Genomic DNA, 23,581 nt, shown 5'->3' with positions numbered 1-23,581 from the left:
TGCCCATCCGTGCCGCCTATCAGTGCCCATCAGTGCCACTTATGTGTACCCATCAGTGCTGCATATCAGTGCCACCTATCAGTGCCCATCAGTGCCGCCTATCAGTGCCCCATCAGTACCCCATATAATGCCCATCATCAGTGCCCATCAGTGCCACCTCATTGGTGCCACCTCACTGGTGCCCATCAGTGCTGCATATCAGTGCCACCTATCAGTGCCCATCAGTGCCGCCTATCAGTGCCCCATCAGTACCCCATATTAATGCCCATCATCAGTGCCCATCAGTGCCACCTCATTGGTGCCACCTCACTGGTGCCCATCAGTGCTGCCTTATCAGTGCCCATCAGTGAAGGAGAAAACTTACTTATTTACAAAGTTTTGTAACAGAAACAAGAAAAAACATTTTATTTCAAAATTTTCGGTCTTTTTTTATTTGTTTAGTAGAAAATAAAATCCCAGAGGTGATCAAATACCACCAAAAGAAAGCTCTATTTGTGGGAACAAAATGATAAAAATTTAGTGTGGGTACAGTGTTGTGTGACCGCGCAATTGTCATTCAAAGTGCGACAGCGCTGAAAGCTGAAAATTGGTCTGGGCAGGTAGGTGTATAAGTGCCCTGTATTGAAGTGGTTAAATATGAAAAAAAGTTTCAATAAGAAATGGTTAGAAAAATAGAATAAAATTAGAGAAAAAATCATCAGTAAAATATTTATTAGGGGAGAAGGCAAATGAAGAGAAAATTAGGGCTGATTAGATTAAACTAAAGATTAAACATGGATAGGAATTAAAAAAGGAACACATATTTTATTTTGTCAGGTTGCTTTAACTGTCATTGTATCCTGATCGAAGTTCATCCCCTTAATCTGCAGATAAATGACACAAAGTAGATAAAAAAGAAACAATGTTACCTCTCTCTAACTCACATCTGAACAATGTTTATAAACATTGTGTCAGTGCTCTGTTTTTTTTTTTCACAGCAGCAGTTACTACAGCTACTGTATTTTTCACAGCAACACCCAGATGTACAATAAACTAGAAATATAATGTATGCTTAAAAGGGAACGGATACAGTTTTATTGGAAAATATGCTAGATGATCATAAAATGATTTTGCAAACAGGTCAGGAAAGGTATGACTGCAGTAAAGCCATGTTCACTAATGTCTGGGGAAAATTCCCTTGAAAAGCGTGCAGCCTATTTGGCTTTACCACTGCTGCTTTATTGACCCTTTAGGGATTAGGAAACCAGCCCCACTGAACTTTAAGTGTAGGTTTCTTCTATGAGTTTTAAATAGCCATACTACCCTACTGACATGGGTCCAGCAATCATGATCATCTTTTACTTCGGCTCTGGAGGCCTACTTTAATGTTAGCTCACTCCAGTCATTATTCTAGTGCAGAACATGACATTAAACAAAAAAAAAAAACAACAAAGGCACTTTATTCCATTTTTATAAACTAGGGCTATCCGTACCTGGACATAGTAAGTGTTATGGAGACGCCTGTTTAATTCAATCCAAATGTTGGATTGACAGGAGTAGCCAGATGCCTCTGTATATGTGTATAGCAACAGATTATAATGCCGCGTACACACGGTCGGAATTTCCGACAACAAATGTTCGATGTGAGCTAGTTGTCGGAAATTCTGTGTGTAGGCTCCATCGGACATTTGCTGTCAGAATTTCCAACAGCAAAAATTTGAGAGCTGGATCTCAAATTTTCCGACAACGACATCAGTTCTCGGAAATTCCGATCGTATGTACACAATTCCGATGCACAAAATTCCACGCATGCTCGGAATCAAGCAGAAAGAGCCGCACTGGCTATTGAACTTCATTTTTCTCGGCTCGTCATACGTGTTGTACATCACCGCGTTCTTGACATACGGAATTTCCGACAATATTTGTGCGACCGTGTGTATGCAAGACAAGTTTGAGCCAACATCTGTCGGAAATAAATCCATGGTTTTGTTGTCGGAATGTCCGATCGTGTGTATGGGGCATTACAGGTTTGTGATTTTTTCCTCTGCAATACTAGCGATAAATGAACCATTGCGTAAAATAGAGGTATTGCTACAGAGCTGTTAAATTCACACTTTATTATTTTTATTATTTCTACTTGACAGAGGGGTATACATGAAATACGGGAAATTCGCCAGTTTCACTTCACAGGTTGGCCAGACCATGGTGTGCCATACCATGCAACAGGGCTTCTGGGATTTGTACGGCAAGTTAAAGCAAAGAGTCCACCAAATGCCGGCCCACTGGTAATACACTGCAGGTAAGATAGGCGATCCTTGTATATAGTATCAAAGGAGATGCAGGTGGTTATGTAGAAATAAAACAACAAGTGATTCCTGCACCATAAGTTAGGAAATTCCATGTCCACACTAGTACTGATATATTATGGCCTTTTCTGCAACCCAATTTAACTAACATTTACCGAAAAATGGAAATTACATATTAGCTGCTACTTACATGTCCATGGCAAGCAGCTTGTTTGTCAGTACTAATGTGTTTTAACCTGGCAATGCCCACTTAATCTGTGGTTACAAAAAAAAATCGAAAGGCTGACAGTCTGCCCATATATGTTCCAGTCCTATGTATTTATGGTAGGTGCTGATACACCAAGAGGTACTCTTATGCCGTGTACACACGACCGGACTTTTCGGCCGAACTGGTCCGACGGAACGAATCCGTCGGACAATTCGATTGTGTGTGGGCTTCATCGGACCTTTTCTGTTGAAAAATATGTCAGACTTTAGAAATAGAACATGTTTAAAATCTTTCTGACGGACTCGAGTCTGTTTGTTTGTCTTTATGCTAGTCCGATGGACAAAAAAGGACGCGAGGGCAGCTATTGGCTACTGGCTATGAACTTCCTTATTCTAGTCCGGTCGTACGTCATCACGTTTGAAACGATTGGACCTTGGTGTGATCGTGTGTAGGCAAGTCCGTTTTGTTGGAACTCCGTTGAAAAGTCCTTTGGAGTTGAGTCCGACGAAAAGTCCGGTCGTGTGTACACAGCATAAGTTGAAGGTTTAGTATAGCCTACAAGCATTACTACCTTAATTTGTATTATTCCTAAAGCAGGGCAGAGATATATGGAGAACACGTATGTATACAAGTCAATACTGAATTAAGGTAATATGGCTATGCTTTTTATACAAAAAACACATCTGTATTCCCCAGAATTTCTTCCATTACAAATGAATCAATATTTTTTAAGGTGGCCAGGGATGCTCAAGTGTGAGGGTACAATATGTATGTATGGGTTGCACACAGGTTCATGTTTAGGATATAGAAGAGAGGAGCAAAGCATTTATTGTAGATAATCCTGGCACAAGATTGTTAAAGAGGAAACAACTGCATCAGAGAAGATTCCTCTAACATTTCTGATCACTTTCTTCCTTGACATTTGTCAGAATGGACTGTCAGCAGCTGCACATAGACATGAGATCATCATCTCGTGTCTATGGACACTTTAATGTTGTCTTTCTTACACTACAAATACAGCAATCATGACAACAATGCGATGACAGGTGTCAGATGTTATACTCCTCTTCTGTGTTATCAGCCGTAATATTTGCTAGGTGGGTATTATATAATGAAGTCTAAATTATTTTAGTTTCCGAGTATTATAGAGTAACCCCTATCGATATTTTTTTTTGTTATATCAGAAAAGTGATTTTCATGACTTTATGACTGCTTTGGAATTAAGTAATGATGTATTTGTGTTATTATTTCAGTGCTGGAGCTGGCAGAACAGGCTGCTTTATTGTCATAGACATCATGCTGGATATGGCAGAAAGGGAAGGAGTTGTAGATATCTACAACTGTGTAAGGGAACTTCGCTCTCGTAGAGTGAATATGGTTCAAACAGAGGTAATTGCAATAGTAAATAGAAGGCTTGTTTTTATGTGACTAACCAGAATGTGCTGTAACATTAGTCATAATATAATTAGTGACAGTTAATACAAGAACGTTGGGGGTGATTTAAAAAAAATGTTCGAACTCTTGCCCTTTATGGCAAATCAGATTTTTATGTTCAGCAAGAAATACACATAAGCTCTAGGCCATGGCTAGGCAACCTGTAGCCCTCCAGCTGTTGTGGAACTACATTTCCCATGAGGCATTGCAAAGCTGACAGTTACAATTACTCCCTGAGGCATAATGGGACTTGTATTTCTGCAACAGCTGGAGGGCCACAGGTTGCCTACCCCTGCTCTAGGCTTTATAATAATAGTTTATGAAGCTTTTACTTTGTGGAATCCATCTCCCCCTAGCTCAGGTATACGTGCAGGAGGGTGTGCTTAGCTAAGAAAACCCCTGCTACCCTCCTGAAGACTCCTGGGATGTATGACATCATTTGCCTAGGCCTGGAAGTCAGGAAGTAACTGAAGAAATGAAAAACATGTTTAAAACAAGTAAATATGATATACTTTTCTACCTATTTACTAATGCTAGCAGCATAAAGATTAAAAATAGTCAATGCTGATTGAGAGAGTAAAGTTCAGCTTTAAATAACTAATGTTTACAGCAGCATTTCTCAACCCTTTTGCAACCAAGGCACCCTTTAAATTTATGCACAATCTCAAAGCACCCCATTCTAAAATGTAAACAACTAAACTAATATTTTTACTAATCGCAGCAGCATCCTCACATGTGGGCCACCCAATATTAGAGGTGATTTATTCCTCTACTTTCACAAACTGGTACTGACTGGTATTCTAGCTTTTCTCTTCTCCTTCAGTTTCACTCCCTCTCTTCTAACGTGACCCCAGTGCTGATAGAGAGGAGAAGGGGAGGGGCAAACAAGGATGCCGTGCCATTGCCGGGTGTCCTCCTAACCAATTACATCAGTGGTTGTTAGAATGCCAGGGGCTGACCTGCACAGTGCCAAAGGTTTTTATGCTGCACAATAAAAACCTGTGGCTGTGTGTAACAAAATCTTGATCCACTTGCTGGCTTGTGGACAATTTTTGGGCAATTTGTGGCAATTTTTAGGCATTTGCCAAGGCACCCCTGAAGAACCCAGAAGGCACCCTGATTGAAAAAGGCTGCGTTTACAGCATTGATGTGCAGTAGGGCACATTTAAAAGGACAGGCTGCAGCACTAGAAAATCACACAGAGATGTATTTCTGGCAGGTAAGAAAGGTGAAAAGTGGGCCACAGTGGGCACAGGTTTGTCAAAAGTTAAAAATTAAATTTGGCATGCACAGCTAGAATCCATTAATCCTTCCAGTGAGCAATACAGGCTAGTAATGGCGGTACACCGGTGATGTCAGCATGGACCAGAGACCCTAATGAATATTTTCAGTACTTTGCTTCACCCATCCCCCAAAATCATCAGTGTGTTAGCTGCCACTGGATAGCTATACACGTTAAAGTAGCCACTGAGTATATATTGTATATCTAACTCAGGTGCTAGATTTATTTTGATAAATCTTGTAAGAGGTGTGACAACTTCAGCCACACCAATACACTTACCAAGGTTTGCTAGATTCACCCATCAGTATACAAACTGTATACCACCTGTGTGGTTTCAACCCTTCTTTTTAAAGTCACAAGATAAAGATGTTTGCCATTTTAAAATGGATGTTTAAGGATCCATGAATTTGTAAAAAGTGCTATAACCCATTTCAACTAATCAAAATGATTCTTAATATTGTTTTTATAACCAGATTTCAATAACCTGAATTCTGATCTGAAAACCTGATTACTGAGTACCACTACAAAGTGGAGGTATTGCTGATCATAATCAGTAAGACTGCTGCTGTGTATTTTTGTTTCAGGATATGGGCAATAAGTCCATTGTTCCTTCGTTCAAGCTTTTATTGACCTTGAAGCTTTTATAACAGTTTGACAATAAATGACATTCTCAAACAGGTTCATGCATCGATTCTATTAAAAGAGAAGTAAACTTTTTTTAAGATTCATACTTACCTAGGTAGATACAGAATCGGTCTGATGCTGCATCTGTCCCCTTGGGCCTCTAACACTGAGAACCGAGCGATCGAACACCGCCGATCGCTCGGTTCTCACAGCTCCGTGAGCAGAGAGCTGCTGAATGTCAGTCACCGCTGTCTGCTCTCCCCCCCCCCCCTTACTCACTGGAGCTCTGGGCTGTGGAGGGGGCGAGCTCAGCCTCTTAGCGACTCAGGTGGTCGTGATGACGCGGAGCCTAGACCGACTTCTGTGACGTCAGCAGAGAGCGGACTTCAGCTAAAAATGGGTCACAGGAGTGCAAAACGAACTGCACTCTTGTGATCCATAGGAGAAGTACAGGCAAACGAGCTATGGCTGTACTTCTCCATTAAATATGTTTAGAAAACAAATGCAACATCATTACAGCAGAGATACTTGATCTGTTCTGATATCTTTTTGGTGAAAATATGCTATCTATAATGTTCCTGAGCTCCAAGTACCTCATAATGACTTTCAGCTTCATACTGTACATTGAACATTTTTTATTGCATGTATACGTATATCTTAGAGTCTTGGTCCAGCTGTACCATTCTCCATTTTACTCAATTCCCATTAGCCTCTGTTGACAAGTGAGCTTATGTTTTAACATCCCTACTTGGTTAAAAATAAAATATTTTGTATGTATTATGAGAGTAATTATGAGAGTAATAGGAGTATGCAGAGAAACCCTCAAATATACATGAGGAGAACATGCAGATGCTGCTTTTGGTGGCCATCAAACTCATGACTGCAAGACACCATTGTGCTGTTTTTTTCAACCATCGCCTTACTTCCTTTATAAACAAAATTGAGTTTTTCATCACATGATCACATTGTGCTCATATTTCTCCTTACAGGAACAGTATGTGTTCATCCATGATGCCATTTTAGAAGCCTGTCTATGTGGGGACACATCACTTTCAGCATCTCAAGTGAGATCTGTATATTATGAAATGAATAAAGTAGACCCACAGACAAACTCCAGTCAAATAAAAGAGGAATTTAGAGTAAGTTGGTTCCTTTAATAAATATTGCTAGGTGACGTGGTGTATTTCATAAGGTCACATATTGGTATGTAAAATGTAGTATATGTAACATTGTTTTTCTTGCAGTAGAACAAAGAACTTGTACTTGTTGTTGGTGACCATGTTTTATGTGTACACCTGGCAGCTCAACTGCATTATTTAAAAATGGCACAATAGAAAACAACTGCTTAGTGTTGCGAACATGATTTTTAATAACAAGTAACATTTTACTGGGCATTTCTAAAATAATATCCACAACAGGAAATGTTTTCAGCAGTCAATGAACCAAAGACACAAATTATTTCTTTGGTGGATATCTATACACATTATAATGCTAATAGTGGTATTACATGGCCCTATATGTCCAGGAGATGAAGCCATTCTAATGCCCCGTACACACGGTCGGACTTTGTTCGGACATTCCGACAACAAAATCCTAGGATTTTTTCCGACGGATGTTGGCTCAAACTTGTCTTGCATACACACGGTCACACAAAGTTGTTGGAAAATTCGATCGTTCTAAACGCGGTGACGTAAAACACGTACGTCGGGACTATAAATGGGGCAGTGGCCAATAGCTTTCATCTCTTTATTTATTCTGAGCATGCGTGGCACTTTGTCCGTCGGATTTGTGTACACACAATCGGAATTTCCGACAACGGATTTTGTTGTCGGAAAATTTTATATCCTGCTCTCAAACTTTGTGTGTCGGAAAATCCGATGGAAAATGTGTGATTGAGCCCACACACGGTCGGAATTTCCGACAACAAGGTCCTATCACACATTTTCCGTCGGAAAATCCGACCGTGTGTACGGGGCATAACAGTTGTTTTAAGATGATAGGGCTAGTGGTAATTGCCATGCATAATTCTATTTGCAAGTGTGATATGTATTTCTTATATATACATATTTCCAACCATGCTGATATGGATTGTTTTGGGATTTTGTATTTTCTTCCAAAAAGGGGGAACTGTCACTGCATTAAGTAGAAAGGATGGATAAACCTCCCACGTACTGGTATTATCAGCTCCTACATGGCAAGCTAAGTATAGAAGCACTAAAGCAAGCAGACACAATTTGGAGAGCCCCAAGTACAAGACACAAAAAAGCTTTTTACTCTAAAATAGTAAAATATAGATCTATTGCATACATAAAAACATTTTTTTTTTTTAGATGAAACTTTGAAAAAAATCATTAAACATGTATTTTTTTTATAACAGATTGTTAGTTGTTGCATTACTGTCTCTGTACCTGCAGACACTGAACATGGTGACGCCAACACTACGGGTGGAAGACTGCAGTATAGCGCTATTACCCAGGAACCATGAAAAGAACAGATGTATGGACGTCTTACCTCCAGACAGATGCCTCCCCTTCCTTATCACAATAGATGGCGAGAGCAGTAACTACATCAACGCAGCATTGATGGATGTAAGATCAGTTTCACGGTTCATAGTAATGAGAATATAATCTGTAATCCAACAAAATGAAAACTCCCAAACTATAAAGAAAACAGCCTCCAGCACAATAAAGCACTCATCGGGGTACACTTAGCCAATAAAAAATGACAAATATTGCCCATGAAAAGAATGTCAACTAATATTCTACAGCACTTGATAAAATGTAGGACTTTACTCCATCCCTGAATTATTTCCCCTGACATTTTGCCCATGCACTAATGGACATAATCCGTTTTTTTTTTTTTTTTTTCTAATAATACTTGTCACAGAGTTGTTTCTTCTGGCCTCAACTTCAAAGATGTCCATAAAAATGATGAATTACCATAATGCCCCAATACTGCTACAGACCGTGTTCCTTTAAGCTTCTATTTTTTTCTGCTACTACAATAATTAATTGATTTCCCTCCTCTTCCTATTAATGTGAAGGTTTTATGAGACTTGAGATTTAAAATGAGAAATCTTTCTTACCCCATGTGCCTTTGCTGTTGTTGCAAGACAATATTTCCCACCTATCTGACGCTAGAATCATTAGGGCCATGTAATGCTGGCAGTTCTGCTGCTGGCAACACCTTGTCAATTACAGAATGACTAAAATACAACTGCCACTATTTCTAATGGATGTTGCTCCCTTGCTGGTCAGATTGCTAATGCAGCAATGGAGGGAACTTAGTAATTTGGACAAAAATGAGATAAAAGTGAGTTGAGTTAGTAATTATGTTGCTGGCAAGTTACAGTCAATTACATAATGGCTTTTGGCAAAGGCCTAATTAATTTGTGAACCAACTCATGCTGAGCCTATTTGCTAACTTTTATATCAAGTGATACCGTACATTGTTAGTTCAGTTATTAATCATTAAGTATCACTATTGACCAGATGGATTCTCATAATACATCTGCCTTGTTGGAATAAATTGTTGAATTTCCAGTAATACATAAAACCTTTCCTAAACCGTACACTGCAGCATTATATAGCTAGAATAGGTTTGGCCCAGAAGCAGGGATCCTTACCACTGTGTAATTAAGAGAGATTGAGGGAGTTTTCTTTTTTTTTTTCCAATATAAGAAAACCAAGATAATTTTGAGGACAAAATTGAAGCCTCATATGATCCAGCATTCTCTGTAATATATGAAATCCTCATCCCCAATTACCTACTGGATAATAACGCCAGTGGAAGTTTTCTTGTTTTATGGTGACTCGAGGAACTCAGTCTGAATTCAATCATTAAACTTTGATGGTTCCCATAAGGAATCATTTTATTTTTATTAATTTCGGGACTATAAATGTACATCATTATATGCCTTTTTAGTCAGGTAATATTAAAAATTGTGTATGAATATTACATGGTTGCTACTTGCAAAGGCACTCAAGGCAGCACTTCCTGAGTGGTCCCCCAACCCTCCTTATCCCTAACTCATAGGGTCTGTATGGGTTAATTCCTGACCTTTTATAAGTAAGATTCACAATGTTCATAATATAATTCAATTAGTGGACATTCTTAAAGTACATTTGATTGTTAACACAACTAACCAAACAATGTATGATGTGGCTGCGACTCAAGCACAGTGGCTTAGCTGTTAGCACTTTTGCTGGGGTCTTTGGTTCGAATCCTGCCCAGCATGCTATCTGCATGAAGTTTGTATGAATTTTGCAAGTTGTCCCTGTGCTTACATGGAGGTACTCAGGTTTCCTACCACACTCCAAAGACATGCTGGTAGCTTAATTGATTCCTGTGTAAATTGGCCTCAATGTGTGTATGTGTGCATGTTAAATAGGTACCTTAGATTGTAAGCTCCTAGAGGGTAGAGATGGATGTGTATATAATGTGCTGTGTAAATTCTTAGTGCTATATAAATGTCTATGACAAATAATAAGTAAATACATAAATAAAGCATGCAGACATGATCAAAAGGTTCAGATGTTTGATGCAGAATCAAAGGACTGTCAAAGCTAGATACAGTCTTTGCAGCATTTCAAAAACTGCTGATCACCTGGGATTTTCACACACTATTGTCTCCAAAGTTTACAGAGAATTGTGTGAAAAACAAAAAAAAATCCATTAGCAGACATTTTGTAAATGAAAACTCTTTGTTAACGAGTGAGGTTGGGAGAAAATAGCAAGAATTGTCAAGCTGACAGGGGTCCAAAATTGCCCACTAACTGCCTAATCACTAGATCAGTGTTTCTCAACTCCAGTCCTCAAAGCGCACCAACAGGTCATGTTTTCAGGCTTTCCATTATTTTGCACAGGTGATTTAATCAGTTTCGCTCCCTTAGTAATTGCCACAGCCATTTCATCTGAGGGAAATCCTGAAAACATGACCTGTTGGGGCGCCTTGAGGACTGGAGTTGAGAAACACTGCACTAGATCACTGGTGTGCAAAAGGACTTCTCTGAATGTACTACACAGTGAATCTTGAAGTGGGCAGCAGAAGATCAGATTATGTTCCACCTCTGTTAGTGAAGAATAGGAAAATTGGGTTGCAGTAATCAACAGGATTATTAAAACTAGAGAGGTGAAGCCTGGAAAATCATGATAACCTGAGCAATCTAACTTTTTATTGCATGAACCCTCTGGGATGCAGTGGGGGTTGAGGCTCACGGCATGTTTGCGTGGCCAAGAATTCTGCAGAAACTGACTGATGCTATTAAATGATATAGACAAAATGCACAGAGTACAATTTTCATTACATTGTATAATGCATGCATTGAACAATTCAGGTTCTTTTATGAAAAGGTTGTACCTAATAAAATGGCCACTGAGCACAATATTAGTAATCTATTAGGGTATTAAGCAAACTAGTTTAAGAAGTTACAGTAAATTAGAGTTTCTCTCTCTCCAGAGCTCAGCCTGTGAACTTTTCCCAGTGTCTACCATTTAATAAGTATGAATGTTAAAAGCTAACCTTTATCTCACTTTTATATTGTGATCCCAGAGTAATTTGAAATCCTTGCTAAAAATATACTTGTCAGAAGTACCACAACGACCCTGCAAATCAATTTCTAGTCATATTTTCTAATAAAAGAAAAATCTATGTTGTTATCATGGAGAGATAAAATGTTCTAAAACGACAAAGGTATTTCTTTTGTGGAAGAATTCAAGGGCAGCCAAAGGTTTTTACAACAGGCAGGCACATAGGTGGCATTTATTACATACAAGAAAAAGAGGAAAATCCAAAGGGGCCTTGGGCGTTTTGTTAATCCTAACAATGTCTTGATTTGTGACATTCTGCTGCAGAATATATTTGATTTCTTGATTCTTTTCTATCATTATAATTTGTTCTGCTTTCTTTAGAGCTATGTGCAGCCGTCAGCTTTCATCGTTACACAGCATCCATTGCCAAATACCGTGAAAGACTTCTGGAGACTGGTCCTTGACTACCACTGTACATCAATAGTAATGTTAAACGACGTAGATCCAGCACAGGTAAGTCTGGTTAGAAATATGCACAACACCGTCAGTGCAATATGTTCATTATTTACATGATGCTTAATAGAGATAATCATCATCGACAATGACTGTGTTTGTGTAGTCTGTGTAAAGACTGCTGTAATGGAGCAGTGCCGAGATAGTGACCTGAATGACTTACACATCACCTCACTCATGTCTGTTGTTGGAAGAGTGCCATATATAAATACCATTGGTGGAAAACTCAAAACCTCAAAATGTAAGGCCTAAATGTTCAAAGAGCTTTGAAACATCCAAGCACTGAGGTACTAATTTGGATATTTAAAGCCTAAGGACAGCCACAATCACAGAAAAATCTGTTCAAAAAACATAACTTACAGTCAGTAGGATGTGTCCTTTGTGCTGATTCCTCTTCTATTAGTGAAAATCTTCTTCCGTCCTGCTCCCCCACACCTACCTCCATAATCTTCTGGTTCGGCAGGGAATTTAATAGAACTAACAGGCTGTTATTGCCTCTCATAAAGAGGGTCTGACTATGCCCTTCCTTTCCGCCCAGTTCTGCCATTCATAGAAGCTGTACTGCAGTTTCTATAAATGAATCACAATCTATGTTTTGAGGATGGGCAAATAATTGATGGGTTGAGGGCGGGACAGAAGAAGATTTTCAGTAACAGAAGAGGAATGAGCACAAGGGACACATCCTGCTGACTGTAAGTTATTTCCCATGTGCTGATTTTTCTGTTTGTGAATTTGGCTGCACTTAGGCTTTAACATGTATCACTGCCTTCTGCAACTCCTTCTATTCCTAAGTTACTATAACAACTTGTGTCATCTTTGCACATAACAAAATGATTAGATCTTCCATTTTTTGAGCATATTATGCCTGGCTACTAAATGTAATATATTGCAGCTTACCAGTCGTTAGATGTGGTAACTGCATATGTTTTCTTTTTTCAGATTTTGTCCTTTATTTTAATCATGCAAAAAACACACTTTGGGGTAGATTTACTAAACCTGAAGAGGGCAAAATCTGGTGCAGTGGTGCATGGCAGCCAATCAACTTCTAACTTCTGCTTGTTTAATTAAGCTTTGACAGAAAAGCCTGGAAGCTGATTGGTTTCCATGCAGAGCTGCACCAGATTTTGCACGCTCCAGTTTTGGTAAATCAACCCCTTTATGTCTCTTTGTAGCTATGCTTACTCCACCACTGTCACAGATCAGTGTAAGATCAATCTGTTGCTTTGTATTTATTTGGACTGCGCCTTCCTTGCTATAGCTGTGAAGCTGAACTGTTACCTGTGGTCCTATTGACTGTTAGTCTAATCTCACCTAACTCTTGCACTGATCTGGTAGCTTTAGGTGCCAACCAATTTCACCTACTGTCTGATAGGATCAGTCTCTGCCCAGTCTGGAAATCCGTGACTCCACCTAAGCTGTGCTCAGATCAGCCATCCTCGTCCAAGCAACAATTGTTCATGTATCTCTGAGTCTTATATCCTTTGTCCCTGGGAGTCCCGCTGTGCACTCTGATCACCCATAGCTGGTAATCTTGCACACTGAGTGGTACCCTATGCCTGGAAGGTCTAATGTGCACTCTGCTCACCTGTCCCTAGTAATTCTGCATGCTGTGTGACACCCTGTCCCTTGAAGTTCCACTGTGCACTCTGTATACCTGTCCCTGGAAATCCTGTATGTTGAGCCATAACCAGCTCCTGTAAATCTGTTTCCAATTCCCTGGGATCATTGAGTGCTGTGCTGCACTCAGTCCCTCAAAGACTGGACTGATGTCACCACTTATCATTCCAGTGGCCCAACCCACCGGGGCCTCCCTCTCACCTTGACTGGGCTGGTAGTAACAAGGTTAGCGACTCATTTCCACCATCAGGAACTCTGGAGAGGACTACCCGTTCCATAGGTTCTATTCCTCAGTGAACCCAGCTGTGGTCTGGTTAGGCTTTCTCTGGCTGTGGTCGGCAAGCCTGTGACACACTGTATCTATAGATGAAGCCATGGCTGTCGCACAGACTGAATTTCAAATATGTCTTCCTCTCGTCATCTACATTACATGAGGGGTGGGGAGAGTAGAATTTTACAATGAAGGTAATGTTGTTTTCCAGTTCATCTTCCAGGAAGTGACAGGCACACTGCATTTATGATAAGATCATCAGATATTTTCTGCACTTATTGAAACGGTCTTAGTCTGAAAAAGAAAACTAATGCAACCACCACATCTACAGTGCATCCGGGAAGTATTCACAGAGCTTTACTTTTTACACATTTTGTTATGGGAAAATTCATGATTTCGCACAAAATTCTACAAATAATACCCCATAATGACAACGTGAAAGAAGTTTGCTGGAAATCTTTGCAAATTTATTAAAATTAAAAAGCAAAAAAAAATCACATGTACATAAGTATTCACAAAAAAAAGAAGAAGGAAGGGGTAGTGGCGCTACCTATGCAACACGTCTGCACACCCACCCCTTGGGGCCAGGTGTGGGGCATTTTTTTTATCTAATTTCCCTTCCCCCTCTCTTCTATATGACAGGGCCAAAGGGATGTTGGTTTACCTCTTCCCTTTGCATTCCCCCTCCCCCCCCTCCCATGCATTTTTTTTTTATCACAAATATGTAGAAGAATACATATTGGCCTAAACTGAGGAAGAAATTAGTTTTTTTTATTATTTTTTGGGGATATTTATTATAGCAAAAAGTTAAAAATATTGCTTTTTTTTCAAAATTGACGCTCCTTTTTTGTTTATAGCACAAAAAATAAAAACCGCAAAGGTGACCAAATACCACCATAAGAAAGCTCTATTTGTGGGAAAAAAGGGAAGTCAATTTTGTTTGGGTACAACATTGCACGACCACGCAATTGTCAGTTAAAGCGACGCAGTACTGTGTCACAAAAAAGGGCTTGGTCAGGAAGGGGGTAAATCCTTTCAGGGCTGAAGTGGTTAATATCACTTATTGGGACGCTCTACAAATCCCCTTTGGTTTAATAAATTTCTTTCCCTACTACTCACCCTTCTCTTCCCCCCCCACTAAAACTTCCCCCCTTCCCAAAACAAGAGAAAGAAGAAAAAAAAGCCTCAAGTCTTATTGAGTACGATGCTACAAGCTTGGCACACCTTTTTTTGGGCAGGACCTCTCAAGCGCCATCAGGTTGTATGGGGAGCATCAGTGCACAGCCATTTTCAGATCTCTCTAGAGATGTTCAATTAGGTTCAAGTCGTTCAATTAGGCTCTGGCTGGGCCACTCAAGGACATTCACAGAGTTGTCCCGTAGCCACTCCTTTGTTATCTTGGCTGTGTGCTTATGGTCGTTGTCCTGTTGGAAGATGAACCTTCGCCCCAGTTTGAGGTCCAGAGTGCTCTGGAGCAGGTTTTCATCAAGGATGTCTCTGTAGGTTGCTGCATTCATCTTCCCCTCAACCCTGAATAGTCTCCCTGTTTCTGCCACTGAAAAACATCCCCACAGCATGATGCTGCCACCACTATGTTTCACTGTAGGGATGGTATTGGCCAGGGGATGAGTGGTGCCTGGTTTCCTCCAGACATAACGCTTTCCATTCAGTTCAAAGAATTCAATCTTTGTTTCATCAGACCAGGTCTGAGAGTCCTTCAGGTGCCTTTTGACAAACTCCAGGCAGGCTGTCATGTGCCTTTTACTGAGGAGTGGCTTCCGTCTGGCCACTCTACCATACAAGCCTGATTGGTGCGCTGCAGAGATGGTTGTTCTTCTGGAAGGTTCTCCTCTCTCCACAGTGAGAGCACCAGCATTTCTGAGTGACCATTAGGTTCTTGGTCACCTCCCTGACTAAGGCCCTTCTCCCCTGATCACTCAGTTTGGCCGGGGGGCCCGCTCTGGGAAAAGTCCTGATGGTTCCAAACTTCTTACATTTACAGATGATGGAGGTCACTGTGCTCATTGGGACATTCAATGCTGCAGAAAATTTTCTGTACCCTTCCCCAGACCTGGCCTCGATACAGTCCTGTCTTAGAGGTCTACAGACAATTCCTTGGACTTCATGGAAACAAATTGGTGAAGATCACAAAGCAACTCTTCTATGAGGACAAGCTGGTGATGAAAATATTAATCTTTTATTGAAACTATCCAAAAATTATAGCAACAGATCTAAGTACAAAATGCAATAAAAAGAATGTATCCCTATTCCCAACACATATTAAAAGGACCTAAAGTCTTAAGAGGACATCGGGGGCCACCATCTTCCAATTTCACCTCACATATCTCTCACTCTCACACACACACATACGGATCTCAATCGATCAACAGATCGGTAGAGATTGCAAGTATGGAAATCCAATAACCTGGGATAATGTCAGATATGGATGACTAGTTTAGTCTTATGATGATATAAACTTATTCATGGGTATTTTTTCTCCAGGGATGAAAATAAGGGTTGTATATAATACAGGTGTGGTTCGGAAGTTCCTTTGGTTTCCCTAGCGCTAGCTTGTAAAAGCAGCTTCTATACTTAGATGTGTACACACTATGGTTAGAAATCACCAGTAAGTGAGACAAAGTGTCAAATTGAATGTAGCACTTTAGTGATATTGGTAGAGTAAAACAGGCTTTACCAGCAGCAGGAGCGGAACACCATACAGCTCACCGTATCAAGTAGTAGGGGGAAGCTTACAGTCACCGGCATCTAGATGGGATCATCGCGATCCATAGTTTATAGTCACAGCCACCGTAGAAGAAATCCCATTCATGGATAGCAGAGCGGTTTCCTTCGTTCCAGGTGGATGCCCTGATCAGCTGTTAGGAAAGCCTTAATCCTCACTTGTGCTGCATGGATATCATCCGTAGTATTAACTGCAATAGTCAGGCTCCGATGTTAGCTACCGGACCAAGTGGAATGTAGAGAGAGGTAAAAAGGAGCAATTATGCTGGACCAGTAGGTGGCCAGCCAGACGTCCTCCTCACGGATACCATATAATCCCAATGCTTACATGTTTCGCTAAATTATTAGCTTCTTCAGAGCATGCGTGATGGTGTGTCTGCCAGGTTTAAATCTCCAGTTCAATCAGTTATCAATCAGTCTCATCTGGTAGGCATCCCATAGCGCTTTGGTTCATTAATGGTATCATTCATCACCTGTGCACATACAAACACACTCAGAGGAGCAGTCAAAGTTTAACCAAATAAATGACAAAGATTATCCAGGATTTTTAGCAAAAGAATGACATTCAATAGGAGGAGCTTAGGACGTTCAGTGCTGCAATACACCTGGAGGTTAACAGCAGCGGTTTCTCTATGGGAAGCCTCGTCCACAGCGGCTGACTGCAATCTGCATATCTGAATGCTTCCAATAGAGCGGGAGTTTGTGAGTGTATCTCTTGTCCCTGTTTTGCTTGTGTACTATCTAAGAAGTTCACTGCACAATGATCTATTATCTTTTTGCTTGCCTTGCATAAATCTTCACCCTGAGAGCCGAATTACCAGTAGTATTATGGCTGAAGTGGGATGCAAGAAAAACTAATTATCCTGAAACAAACGGTTTAACCCAGTGAATCAATCAATCTGGATTAAGGGAAGAAATTGTTTAATTATTCTTATTTCCCCCATTATTTATCTCCGCCTGGACATTTTATACTCAGAGTGTCATTAATATATATAATTTTTTATTCACCGGCACATCACGAATTTGTAGATTTATTTTGGTTATTTTAATACATGTATGAGCACCATAATTATTTATTTATTCTATTTACATATATGCATTCTTGTATTCTTGTATCATGCAGTCTTGTATTTAAGCTAATTCGCAGTAGCATATTGTGCAATATTTATTTAAAGCGCATCAATCTTACACTTAGTACTAATAAAAGATTAATATTTTCATCACCAGCTTGTCCTCATAGAAGAGTTGCTTTGTGATCTTCACCAATTTGTTTCTATAGATATATGTTTAACTCAGAGGACAACTAAATCTGGGAGTCTCCGATATTCAATTTATTGTTGGAGATACCTGATTTGGATGGTGGAACCGGTTGGATCTCAAAAGGGTGAGGCCAAATTATGGCCAAATATGTCCCACATGAGAACACCGGATGATATTAAGGAGTAGTTGAGATTCCTCCTTCTCCCCCCCTTTTTTCTTTGACTGAATCCTTGACTTCATGGCTTGGTTTGTGCTCTGAAATGCACTGGTAACTGTGGGACCTTATATAGACAGGTGTGTGCCTTTCCAAATCATGTCCAATCAACTGAATTGACCACAGGTGGACTCCAGTCAAGTTGTGGAAACATCTCAAGGATGATCAGTAAAAACAGGATGCACCTGAGCTCAATTTTGAGTGTCATGACAAAGTCTGTGAATACTTATGTACGTGTGATTTTTATTGTTTTTTATTTTTAATAAATTTGCAAAGATTTCAAACAAATTTCTTTCACGTTGTCATTATGGGGTATTGTTTGTAGAATTTTGAAGAAAATAATGAATTTAATCCATTTTGGAATAAGGCTGCAACATACCAAAATGTGGAAAAAGTGAAGTGCTGTGAATACTTTTCAGATGCACTGTAAGTACTGTATATTCATTTATTTACAGTGCATTTATGTGCCTTCCTCATTTCTACATGTTTTCTTATATTGTCCTTTTTTCAATATAAAAACACTATGAAACTATAAAAATACGACCCACATAGTTTAAAAAATGCTGGTGTATCTATTAACCTCTGCTTTCTTGGCATACTTCATTGCCTGTATCGTTATTGTACCTTAAAAAAAATACAATACCCTTGTATGTAGTGAGTGTTGCAGTACCTGTAAATAATTTGGCAGCATAACATGCTTTTAAACGTTTTATCACTGCTGGCAAAACATCTAGCAGATGATCCAAGTGATTCCTTTTTTCTTTTGCTATGATGAACATAGGAAGAGACAAACAAGTTAACAGTCTGAAATGTTTACTCTGTGCTATGGGGAGGCCCTGGAGATGTGAATGTGCTGGAGCAAGCATTTAACACAGTGCCATTTTATAAAGACTGGATCAAACTTACAAACTCACAAGCAGATGGATGAATAAACACACATCACAGTATTCTGCAATTTTTTTACACAAGATACATATGTAACAGTACTAAAATTCCATTTACATTACATCTAAGTGCATTTCTTTCCCAGAGTTAAAAGGCTGACCTTTTTAGTGCCCACCAAATGAATAGATGGATCCATATGTATCTTCCAGTACACTGATTGTATCCATGTAACTTGGTAATTTGTTCTGCACAATTTAACCTCAGCACAAGAGGAAACTGCGTTGGAACTTTGAACTTGCCATGCATGAATTTGTATGCTGTAAAACAATTTATGATCAGAATCACTGAAATGTTGCATAGTATACAAAAATGTGCCGTGATAACAATCAATTAATATATTTGTTTAAAAATATTCATAATTACTTGAGAAAATTTCTTGAAAGCCATAGTTAGTTTGTTTCTTAGTTTGTTTCTTTCCTGGATATACAGTACCTTCTGTTCTTGTAACGAAAAGTTTTTCTAGATATGTATTAAAAATGCATGCATACCAACAGTTTATATATATATATACTGTATATATATATTTATAGATTTAAACAGATGTCCCTACTGCTAGAATTATCCCCAATTTATGTTTTGGTGACAACTCTAACATTTTTTATTTCCCATCACTTCATGTCTTGGTGACAGTGGTCACCAGGACAAATAGAGAAGTTAAATCTATCTAGTGGAGACACAAGAAAGCAAAAAAAAACTTTTTTGGGGGCTCACTCCATAACTAATATATGTAAAATCTCACATTCATATATGTACTGTATATACACATAAAACTACACTGTCTCATTCATATGCATGGAAAACCTTGGATATAAGTAGACTAACCTTTTTTTGTTTTACCATTGCCCCTTCAAAGCTCCCTTTTAGTGCATTCCTGGACAATACCCTGGAAAAGGGAATTTATTGAGTAGTATGAACAGGGCATAGGGGAAACATTAGAGGAATGATGGCATCCTACTAAATGCAGCAGCATTTGGTGATGAGTAGATTGGTACTATTGAACCTTGCATTCAAATTGATCATTCTTGAGAGGACAAGTTGATATATGTGGGTTGAATTTTCCTAAATAATCACTCAAAGATAGAACTGCTTTCATTTTAGAGATAACAATTTAAAAATTCACCTCATTCAGTAGACTTCCCTAGGGGTGCCTGTCGAATGGAGATGACTGTATATAAGGTTATCTCTAAAAATCCTAGTTTGGGATTGAATATATGCTAGAAGTGATTTGCAAAGTACATATCAGTATTATCACCAATAGAGGAACAATGCAGTACAAACCAGAGAATTGACAAGTAAACCTCAAATTAGGGTATAAATACATAGTATTATAGTATATTTAAGTGGATAAAAACAGTTGAACTAGTTGTGCAAGCTTGTACAAGTGGAGAATAGGTATAGGATAGGAGAAGAGAAGGAGGGACACAATGGGGGCGGTGGGGGGGGGCAGATAAGGTGTGGGTTCTGAAGTAACACCCCAGGTATCTGGAAAAAGGATTAGAAGTATAAGAAATTTGAACTTATAGTGAGGTAAGGGGAGTAGGAAAAGAAAAGAGAAGGGGGGGGGCAGTGGTGAAAAGATGATAGAGGTATTTCTCTTGGGTGTATAGAAAAAAAGGAACTCCCAAAGAATGATGCGAAAGAATTTCCAAGATCCCCCAATATGTAGAAAGAATAAACCTCAATGATGGGATTTTAAAGGCAATTAAAGAAAAAATTATTAGAAAAGAATCTTAATAGAGAATACGTATTTCTCTATTAAGATTCTTTTCTAATAATTTTTTCTTTAATTGCCTTTAAAATCCCACCATTGAGGTTTATTCTTTCTACTTTCTCTTGGGTGTAAGTCTAATGCCCCGTACACACGGTCGGACTTTGTTCGGGCATTCCGACAACAAAATCCTAGGATTTTTTCCGACGGATGTTGGCTCAAACTTGTCTTGCATACACATGGTCACACAAAGTTGTCGGAAAATCCAATCGTTCTAACCGTGGTGACGTAAAACACGTACGTCGGGACTATAAACGGGGCAGTGGCCAATAGCTTTCATCTCTTTATTTATTCTGAGCATGCGTGGCACTTTGTCCGTCGGATTTGTGTACACACGATCGGAATTTCCGACAACGGATTTTGTTGTCGGAAAATTTTATATCCTGCTCTCAAACTTTGTCGGAAAATCTGATGGAAAATGTCCGATGGAGCCCACACACGGTCGGAATTTCCGACAACACGCTCCGATCGGACATTTTCCATCGGAAAATCTGACCATGTGTACGGGGCATAAGTCTTTCAGTAAAGTTTAGGTATCTTCCTTCAGAAGAGTGTTACCCTCTTCTGAAAACATGTAATCAGTGCAATAGTACCAAGTTTTCCTATACATGAATCCGTCTAATAGTACCAAGGTTTCCTATACACAACCTGTTTGTTTTAAAAGGAAAGGTCCATGTCCTCTGCCTTGTGTACCTATAATGAGATCTGAGGATGTGTGTGGTCTTCCAATTCAGTGGGATATAAGACATTGCGTTTTTTGTATTTTCTTTCTTCTGACTGACTTAAAGCCTCTAATGTTCCAAACATTCTACCATGAAACTGGTTCAGCTATAACTGCAGAAGCTCGAAGGACAAAAATAAATCTATGTCAACTGCAATAGTAGTTATCATACTGTTCAATGCTAGGAAATGGCTGTTGTGCCTTGTTTTAACAGTAGTAGTATGTATTATTTATCATGAAATTATGATGCATACATATAGCTGTGTACATATGTATACATAATTATATATTGATAAGTCCATATTTTTTCTCTTTAGTTGTGTCCGCAGTATTGGCCAGAAAATGGAGTACATAGACATGGTCCTATTCAAGTGGAGTTTGTATCTGCTGACTTAGAAGAAGACATAATCAGCCGAATATTTAGGATATATAATGCAGCAAGGGTAAGTTTGAAACTTGCTTAGTGGGGTGGCCCTGACTAAAGAATCAAAAGAGCCAGATGGCAAATTGTCTGCCTGAACAGTGGCTGCATCCAATCAGATAGCATCAGCTTGGTGTATAGTGTAGATGGGAAAAACTATTAAATGTGTTATAAATCCAATAGCATATAACCAGCTTGCTAAAAAAAGTTATCAAAGCATAGATAATGGTGAAAGCCAAACTTTTAACACTGGGTTGGCAATGGCAGCCCTCTTTTCTGTCCAGAGAAGTTCTTAACGGAAGTATTAGAAATACCTAAATACCTAAATAACTGCAATGTTAAATGCATTAGTGCAAACATTTTATTTATGTTTAATCTTGTTTTATTAAGTTTTCTACATAATAAAGTACAAAAAGAACATTGTACATGATAGACCATAGACGCATAAGTAGGTCCATGTAAAGTTAACCAGCGAATGTGAGCAGTGTACCATTACCAGTGTGTGTGTGTAATCCCCCATCCCATATGACCAGATCCCGGCAGTATTTTAACTCTCAAAACTTAGGGGAGATAACTGATGCAAAAGTGGAAGAGTAGCGAAAATGGTTCCAAACAGACCAGGTAAGGCTGTTGACCTGAGATTTATCCTGCTCACAACCAAGCATACTTTCCATAATATTAATATTGTTCACTTCACAAGCCCGGGCAGCAAGTGAAGGGGGCCCAGGCTGGCGCCAGCTTCTTGCAATAACAGACCGAGCTGCCGTCAAAAACTTTTTTTGGTTTGTTTGTAGGAGCCTGGCAGCATGGAGAGTACTGTAATTTGAGGTTGATTAGGGTATTTAACATTTTGTGTATGAATGCTTTTATATATCCAGGTCATGCTACCATAAGCTAGTAGTAGTTTTATAAATGTTTAATGTTTATTTTTTTAAGCTTTTAAAGGAATGAATCTATAAATATAGTTTGTGTTCCAGTAGAGTTGGCATTTCAAAATTGATGACTTTTCTAAAGTAAAAAGTTAGTTTTAGTAAGTTAGTAAGTGATTATGTTCTATAGGAAATCTATTCTGTGCTTTCAGCCTCAAGATGGATACCGCATGGTACAGCAGTTCCAGTTCTTGGGCTGGCCAATGTATAGAGATACTCCAGTGTCTAAAAGGTCTTTTCTAAAGCTTATTCGGCAAGTGGACAAATGGCAAGAAGAATATAATGGAGGAGAAGGTCGAACAGTTGTGCACTGCTTGTAAGTAGCCCAGTTAAATATTTTATAGGTACCATACCCATCATCTTCGGTAAAACTTAAATGAATGTTAGTGGATTCATTTTAGTGGTTTATCATCTCCACCTTACATTCATAGGTCAATATAAATGAATATTTAAGTCTAAGTTACTATGGCAACAGGTTTTGGGACAATCTGTTCATCCTGAAATGTAATGTCAAGAAAAGCAAGCACAATAGTCAAAAACAGACAGGAAGAATTCAAACACGTAAAGCGAACTAACATGGCTTTATATACTCACATTTATTTCTCTCTAAGGTTGGTACTTACAAAAGCAACCGTTAAAGTTCACTAATGGATTTACAATAAAATGAGGCATTATGGAATTTCCTATGGTTCATTGTGATTAACAATCCTACTGTTGACAAGAGGGTCTTTCTCTAACTTTACCTTTTTTAAAGGGAGTTTTGGAAATAATTTCTGTCATGTCATGTATTATGAAATGGTGTGCATTAGAAATGTTAT

At 39.0% G+C, this 23,581-nt stretch overlaps 1 protein-coding gene across 10 annotated transcripts in view; it reads left to right on the top strand.

The window, feature by feature from the left end:
* The window catches only part of PTPRM (protein tyrosine phosphatase receptor type M), a 1,075,005-nt gene that overhangs the window by 998,099 nt on the left and 53,325 nt on the right, over positions 1-23,581 (top strand). For all 10 annotated transcript variants that reach the window (XM_073631370.1, XM_073631374.1, XM_073631369.1 and 7 more), the window contains 7 exons: positions 2,124-2,278; positions 3,747-3,882; positions 6,823-6,972; positions 8,248-8,421; positions 11,744-11,875; positions 21,731-21,856; positions 22,916-23,079. In XM_073631370.1, the coding sequence (XP_073487471.1) occupies positions 2,124-2,278; positions 3,747-3,882; positions 6,823-6,972; positions 8,248-8,421; positions 11,744-11,875; positions 21,731-21,856; positions 22,916-23,079 (1,037 nt within the window). The remainder of the gene's footprint in view (positions 1-2,123; positions 2,279-3,746; positions 3,883-6,822; positions 6,973-8,247; positions 8,422-11,743; positions 11,876-21,730; positions 21,857-22,915; positions 23,080-23,581) is intronic.

This window comes from Aquarana catesbeiana, linkage group LG05, assembly GCF_042186555.1.
Source record: "Aquarana catesbeiana isolate 2022-GZ linkage group LG05, ASM4218655v1, whole genome shotgun sequence".
NCBI classification, from domain to species: domain Eukaryota; kingdom Metazoa; phylum Chordata; class Amphibia; order Anura; family Ranidae; genus Aquarana; species Aquarana catesbeiana.
This window is presented reverse-complemented; position numbering and strand designations above follow the sequence as displayed.